This window comes from Ptiloglossa arizonensis, chromosome 10, assembly GCF_051014685.1.
Source record: "Ptiloglossa arizonensis isolate GNS036 chromosome 10, iyPtiAriz1_principal, whole genome shotgun sequence".
Lineage (NCBI taxonomy): Eukaryota > Metazoa > Arthropoda > Insecta > Hymenoptera > Colletidae > Ptiloglossa > Ptiloglossa arizonensis.
In genome coordinates this window covers 848,527-856,668 of record NC_135057.1, presented here as the reverse complement: position 1 = coordinate 856,668, position 8,142 = coordinate 848,527, and the positions used below count along the sequence as shown (strand labels likewise).

Sequence of the window (8,142 nt, the reverse complement as noted above, 5' to 3'; positions counted from 1 at the left end):
ATCTTGAAATGTTCGAAAAGAAATAGACTTATAGAACATTCATATGTAATTAGGAACATAGGTGTTGCGTCGCAAGTGGCCAAGGGTACGTTGGAAGTGGCCGTCGTAAATAAGACTCTCGGGTCGAGCATTTGGCGACCAGGCGCCTGCCGATTTCCGGCAGGCGCCGCCATAAAAGACCATACGCGCGACCACCCTGTGAGACACCGAGCTCGTTGATTTACTAGTAAACATTGCATGCCACCTCCAGCGGACTCTTGCAAAATTGCCTATTGGTTAGGCCTAGACGAAAAATACGCCCTCCGCGCCTAGATGGCAACAGCATCAACGAATCACCGACGAGCACGTGCCCAGCCGAGCCTTCCTCGGCGCAAATGACCTTAGGCAGGTCAGTCACAACTGATTGTCTTAACATCAAGCTGCAGCGTCGCACTAGACTTTACAACTCTAAGTCCGGCCTGTGCCCGTCAGTCGTGATTCAAACCATTTCAAATAGGCTGCACTCCGTTAAGTTCGAAGTGCGGCCACGAAGAGCGAAACGACGCTCAACATTTTGGTCCTTCGAGCCGGATTCAGCACCAGGGTCGACGCAAGGTCGACGCCAGGATCCAACAGCATACAGCAACTGGGTCGACGCCAGGTCGACGCCAGGATCCAGCACCAGGGTCGACGCAAGGTCAACGCCAGGATACAACAGGGTCGACGCAAGGTCGACGCCAGGATCCAGCATCAGGGTCGACGCAAGGTCGACGCCAGGATCCAGCATCAGGGTCGACGCAAGGTCGACGCCAGGATCCAGCATCAGGGTCGACGCAAGGTCGACGCAAGGTCGACGCAAGGTCGACGCCAGCGCTCCAGCATCAGGGTCGGCGCAAGGTCAACGCCAGGATCGAACGACATACAGCACCAGCAGTCAGCGCTGAGCACCCGTCGCCCGTGGGGTCGCAGAAGGTCGTGAGTAGGATATTTGTTAAAGTGTCGCTGCACCCGACAATTCCATCCCTCTATCCACTCGATAAAACTACTCGCGACGAATAATGGCATACGAGAGCAGCATAGCCGAGACGCGTGGTTTTGTACGAAGGCGCGGCGCGATCAAAGCAAAATTGACACTGTTCGAACGGTTCCTCGAGTCGTACGAACAGGCAGGTAGCACAGACATTGCGACAGTGCAACACAGGGTTGCGCAATTAGAAAAGGAGTTTGAGCCCTTTGAAGAGATTCAAGGGGGCCTAGAAATGGTCTGTTCGGACGAGGAGTTTGAACAGCGTATAGAGGAACGGATGGAAATAGAGGGCTGCTACCACGATAGCGTAGGGAGAGCGAGGGCGCTCATAAGCGCGAAGGGCAGGCAGGGTGTAGCAGGGTCGGCGGAAATTGCGCAGGTTAGGTTAAATACGATCGGACCGACCGACATACTAAGCGACGGGCAATCTCGGCAACCAATCGCGAACGCGAACAGGGTCCTAGCTTCACAGTCGCCTACCTCCTTGAGCACCGAAGCTCAAATAAAACTGCCGACGGTACCATTGCCCAAATCCGGGAGTTCGTGCGCGGCCTGGCCCGATTTTTGCGACGCGTTCAGAGCCGCCGTGCATGAAAATGCCGCGTTTCGCGATACGCAGAAATTAATATATTTAAAATCGTGTCTAACCGGTAGGGCCGCCGAGAAAGTAGAATCGTTAGGGACCACCGCGGCGAATTATTCAGTGGCGTGGGGTATATTAGAAAAGAACTACGACGATCCCAAAGCAATCATAAACAGCCGTATACAGGCATTTTTCGAATTACCGCATTGCGTACGCGCTAACACGCAGTCGTTTAGCGACCTTGTGGATCAGGTTACAAAACATTACAGAGCGTTAGAAGCATTGAGAACACCGTTCTTAGAGGCGTTCCCGATATACGCGATAACCTCCAGGTTGGATGAGCAGTCGCGATTGCGTTGGAAGGAGGAGACGCAGGGTTCTGCTCTACCAACCATGGAGCAGTTACTTGGGTTCCTGCACAACAGACAAAAACTGTTAGATTCAGAAACTCCGGAGAGATCACGCAGGGGGGCGGCTTATACGGGCACGAGGTCGGAATTCAGAACGAAATACCCGATCAGAGCAAATCAGGCGTCGACTTTGGCGCATGCGGTGACGGCCGTATGGTGCCAAATCTGTAAGGAAAAGCACTTTACGACAGCGTGTCCAAAACTAAGCAATGCGCAGGTAGAGCAGAGGATGGTAATGGTAAGGCGCGCGAAACTGTGTACAAAATGTTTGCAGCCGAACCATTTTGCGAGACACTGCGCTGCTGGCGGGTGTCGACAGTGTAAGGGAAATCACCATACATTGTTGCACCCTAGTCAAGCGATGGAACAGCAGGACAGCGGTGCAGGCCAATGTGTCCACGCTGTACGTTAGCGTGCGACCGGAGACGCTGCTAGCCACCGCGGTTATACATGTGCTGGATAGCAGGGGACAGCCGCGACCGGTTCGCGTATTGCTGGACTCGGGTTCGCAGTCGCATTTTCTAACGGAAGCGATAGCGAAGAAATTGGGTTTAGCGCGTCGGAGAATTGAGGTACCGGTGGTAGGGATCAACCAAACCAGCACAGGGGTAACAAGTTCGACCACGGCCAGAATACAATCGCGCATCAACGGGTTTCAGGCAGATATTTATAAATTTCTTAATAATACCGCGCATTACGGAAAAACTACCATCACGGGTGATAGGGAGAACCGCGATAAAGATTCCTGGCAACATAACACTCGCGGATCCGAACTTCAACACTCCATCGGAGATAGAGGGGTTGATCGGTGCGGAGTGGTTTTTGCGGCTTTTATGTGTGGGGCAAATCTCCCTCGAGAACGGGGCGGTCACGCTGCAAAAGACAAAATTCGGCTGGGTCTTAGGAGGTAAGCTGTGGGGTAGTGTGGCAGCAGGTAGCAGCCGTTGCAATTTGGCGCGTGAGGCGCTACAGCAACAGTTGGGGAAAATCTGGGAACTGAAGGAAACACCGGAAAAAACGGCGGTGTCGGCCGAGGAGCGGGCATGCGGAACCCATTGTCTGAGTAATGCACGCGGAAAGAGGAGACAGGTAAAGCAGGTACCTAGCTTTAAAGATGTTGAAGAGTCGATGACAACGTTCAGCGGGGATGACAAACGAAGTGTTAAACTTTGGATCAGCGATTTTGAGGAAACTGCCGATATATGCGAATGGGCCGACATTCATATGATAATATATGCCAAACGACTCTTGCGAGGTTCGGCAAAACTGTTTGTTAATTACGAGAAATGTGGCCGAAGTTGGAAATGTTTGAAGAGTGCTTTGAAATCGGAATTTAGTTATAAAGCCAGTAGCTATCAAGCACATCAGGAGCTGACACAAAGAAGGAAGCGTAACGACGAATCGTATCAAGAATACATCTATCCGATGCTCGACATAGCCTCTCAAGCAGACGTGGGGACTGATGCTGTGATACGATACATAATCGACGGAATTCAAGACGAAGAGTATAACAAAGTCGTGTTGTATGGAGCCAGGAGCATTCGAGAGCTGAAGAAGAAATTCATAATCTACGAGGAAATTAAGAACAGCATTAGTAAGAAGACGAAGCGCATGGAGGATAAAGTGCAGAAACCAGTGCATGGAAGATGAGCTGCAGAGACCGGTGCGTGTTGTAAATGCGGAGACGAAGCGATGTTTTAGTTGTGGATTGCCAAATCAGGTGAGTGCGAATTGTCCAATGAAGGACAAAGGGGTAAAATGTTTTAAGTGCAACGAGCACGGGCACGTTGCGTCGAAGTGCCCACGAAAGCCACGAAGAATATGGAAAGGAAAGTCCATAGTGTTGCGCAATTCCCCCCAGGAAAGCATCATGAAGAGGTCAAGGTATATATCGCGATATTCGTGTGCTTTGCCGCCAAGGCAGCGCACATAGAGATAGTGAACGATCTGGCGACTCAGGCGTTCCTAGCGGCGCTCCGCAGGTTCTTTTCCCGTAGAGGACGCCCAGCGGATATATACTCGGACAATGCGACGAATTTCGTAGGTGCAAGGCGCGAGGTCAAAGAATTGTTCGCGTTTATCAAGTCTCAGGCGCGTAACAAAGCAATAGCGGTCGAGTTGGCGAGCGAGAATGCCAGCTGGCATCTAATACCTCCGAGGGCCCCGCACTTTGGCGGCCTATGGGAGGCGGCCGTGCGGGCCACAAAGCACCATCTCGTACGGGTGATTGGCGAAGCTTTGTTGTCTTATGAGGCGTTGTTGACGTACGTCATTCAGATCGGAGTGATCCTGAACTCCCGACCTATCACAGCCCTATCTCCCGATCCAAATGACCTGCAGGCGTTGACCCCCGCCCATTTCCTTATCGGTGGCACTTTGACAAGTATACCGGATTATGACTATTCTGAGATTCCACCAGGGCGACTGTCGTCCTGGGCGCACATCCAGCAGATGCGTAGACATTTTTGGAATAGGTGGAGCAAGGAGTATTTGCAGGAGCAGACAATCCGCAAAAGGTGGCACTCGGGAATGGCGCAGAACATCCGTGTAGGATCACTGGTGATAGTGAGGGAGGACCACACGCCACCCCTGATCTGGCCCTTAGGGAGGCTTGTCGCCATACACCCCGGTGAGGATGGGGTTACAAGAGTGGTGACCGCCAGGACGGCGTACGGCGAATACAAGCGCTGCGTGAAGCGCATCGCCCCGCTACCGCTGGACTCTTAGTGTAAGGCGCGATATTGTAACTCGCCGAGAGTACCCTAGCTGGATAGGATTAGACTAGGTAAAATTGTAAGCAATTAGTTAGACCGATAGTCCTCAGGTAGAATAATAACTGTTGAACCAAATGGTTCAAGGGGGGCGGTATGTTGCGTCGCAAGTGGCCAAGGGTACGTTGGAAGTGGCCGTCGTAAATAAGACCCTCGGGTCGAGCATTTGGCGACCAGGCGCCTGCCGATTTCCGGCAGGCGCCGCCATAAAAGACCATACGCGCGACCACCCTGTGAGACACCGAGCTCGTTGATTTACTAGTAAACATTGCATGCCACCTCCAGCGGACTCTTGCAAAATTGCCTATTGGTTAGGCCTAGACGAAAAATACGCCCTCCGCGCCTAGACGGCAATAGCATCAACGAATCACCGACGAGCACGGGCCCAGCCGAGCCTTCCTCGGCGCAAATGACCTTAGGCAGGTCAGTCACAACTGATTGTCTTAACATCAAGCTGCAGCGTCGCACTAGACTTTACAACTCTAAGTCCGGCCTGTGGGGGAAGAATAAGGGACGGCGACGCTCTCGAGGGCGGAGAGGCCAGAGCCGCCCTCGGGAGCGTACGAGCCGGGGTGCGGCCGCGCCGACGGCACGGTCCCAGAGCCGTGCCTCTGGCGCGGCTATGGGGGCCGTGGGCGGTCGCGAGTGTGGGACTCGCGGCCGCCCTCGGACGGCCCCCGGGAGTGGGACGTCGGAGCAGTGTGGCCCTGCTCCGACGTCGGGCGCCAGAGCGCCGAGGAGAAAACAGGGAAGGGAGGGTGAAGTACCCCCTCCCTTTCCTGGAACGGGAGGACACGGGCGCGAGAGCCCTGCACGGGGGAGCACCTGATGTTATGATGTCTTCGGTCCCAGGTGCTCCCCCTGCATAGTGCGAGGATGGCCACCGTGGTGGGTTTTAGTGGGTAGGTCCCGCGCCCGATGGGTTTCCTTCCGGGCGCGGGGAATCCCACACTCCCCCCGCCCCTCCCCAGGCGGCGGGGGGGTCTTTCGAAGATTTCCCCCACGTTAAAAAAAAAAAAAAAAAAAAAAAAAAAAGTCCGGCCTGTGCCCGTCAGTCGTGATTCAAACCATCTCAAATAGGCTGCACTCCGTTAAGTTCGAAGTGCGGCCACGAAGAGCGAAACGGCTCGAAACGGTTTAAAAGCAGCCTCCGACTGTACCTCGTCTTTTTAGAAGTTATTCTTTATAAGAGCATACATATGTACACTGCTATTAACAACGATAGCAATAATAACAATAACTCTGCGTGCATATGGCGGTTGGTCTTAGTTTCGGAAATATTTGCAAAATTTCGTCATTGCTTACCTACTGTTCCTATAAATTCATCGGCGGTTTACGATCAACTAGCTCGTCGCTCGGTGACGAAAGAAAAACTATCTCTACCTTACTCTAATTTATAAAATCTAATACTGCTTTGTGTAATTAGAAATTAGATTAAAATTGGGCTAGTTTTTTCCTCGTTGCACAATAAAGAGCCGCTTGTGACTACTTTTCATTTGACCTATCCGTCGAAAACCTGTTATCAACCGTTTCAGCGTGTTTGTAGGAACAATAGGTAAATGACCGCCAAACGCTCTCACACACAATGCTGCGATCTTGTATGTTGAAGTCAAATTCAATGCAGCACTAACAAAAGTATTATGCAAATATCTCGAAAACTAAGACCACATATAGCTTACAGCTAACAAAGTTCCGTGGTAGGAATGCGAGAAAAGTAGAATGGGTACAACTATTATCACATATACATTCAGTTCTAGTTTGCTATTTGTCGCGACAGTAGCAGACGCATGTGGGGTCAGTGACGAAGAAAGTGGCGAGATAGAGAAAGATAATGATAGGCAGAGCCTCATTGACGTAGTTTTAACATATTACTATTATACATTAGTCATACCTAATGTAGGACAACAATTTTTGCTGCTTTTTTTACAATATACTAGGAGAGCATTTGTTATATAATTATTAGTAGAAGTGAGTTTCCAGGAACAACAATAATTTAATAAAAATATAATTTAGAAGTAAACAAAAATAAATATTGTATTCATTTCAAAAGAAGTTATGTACAGTGTGTGACATACAACTGTCGTCACAATTTTCCAGGCACTTCCACTAATCTGATGAAAAAATCTGTTTCAGACAAATGTTAATCAGTTTCTGGTCAGCTAGAAATTTAGATATAACAAAAGTTTTCTTGATAAATATTATAATAAATTTTATGTATTAATGTACGGAAAAAATGTGTCTGTTACTTTTCTAGTATACCCTTCTTTAAGAAAAAACTTATTTTTCTGATTTTTATTATTTTGTTCGCCCTGTATTTTTGTATCATACAAAATATTTGATTCCATTTAAGGAAATTAATTATATTTCAAAATCATCTTTATTATTCTTTATAAATATATTGAGATATGGACGCAATTGAAATCTATAATATTTCTATTACTATGGCAGGGTACGTGACTAAGATTCAGAACTTACGGTTTAAATGGAGATGGGTCAAGTCAGTGGAAGGTGATACATGTATTCCTTACCGCTGACTTGAAGTCGTGTAGGACGACACAGGAACAAACAGGGGTCGGACCGCCCATCTCCACTTGAACCGTACGTTCTGAACCTTAGTCACATACTGTCATAGTAGTAGGAATAGGTTTCAATTTCATACTTATCTCAATATGTATATAAGTATAAAGCTTGGAGACTATGAATTACTGAGATTTCGTTTATGCTTATATTTAATAAAGTATAAAACGTCCGTTTTATCTCGTAGGAGTTGTTTAATTTAAACAAGAATATTATGTATTAATCGTTTTTCTATAGGTAGAGTAATATAGTTGATTTTGAAATATAATTAATTTTTCTTAATGGAATCAATATTTTGTATAACACAATTTGACTTAACTGTAGTTATTTTCCACAAAAAAGTATTAACCTATATTTCCCAAGAGAACAATGTTTCCAAAGAATTAAAATTTAACATTGTTATTACCGCATGTAAGAAATACAAGGCGACAAAATAATAAAAATCAAGAATAAACTTAGGAAAATATCCAATAATTTTTATTAATATATTCTACACCATAGATTTGTAAGTAGTTAAAAGATAGATACTTTAATGAAAATTGTTAGTGACAGTGAGTTCAACTTCATCGAAAACCCCATCTAAATTTCACGTTCGAAAGAGTGAAATAAGCTTCTCTCTTTAAAAGATTTGATCCTGTCTCTTTGCTAATCCTTGAAGGAATATTTATAACCGATATAGTTCGAGACGCTACTTCGACATGCATTCAAGATTGCATTCACTTCGATTAGCACGGTCAAGTAGAGTCGTGGAACCCTGTTCAGAATACTGAAATACACTTCGTACTGAAGTCATAC

General features: G+C 47.8%; 1 protein-coding gene across 1 annotated transcript; it reads left to right on the top strand.

The window, feature by feature from the left end:
- Window positions 1–3,820: 3,820 nt before the first annotated feature.
- On the top strand, window positions 3,821–4,726 carry LOC143152322 (uncharacterized). The gene has a single exon (XM_076322305.1). The coding sequence runs from the start codon at window positions 3,821–3,823 to the stop codon at window positions 4,724–4,726; it is 906 nt and encodes a 301-aa protein (XP_076178420.1).
- The last annotated feature ends 3,416 nt before the right edge of the window (window positions 4,727–8,142 follow it).

Excerpts from the sequence above, each read along its gene's own strand:
- LOC143152322 (XM_076322305.1), top strand. The coding sequence starts at position 3,821 with ATGGAAAGGAAAGTCCATAGTGTTGCGCAATTCCCCCCAGGAAAGCAT.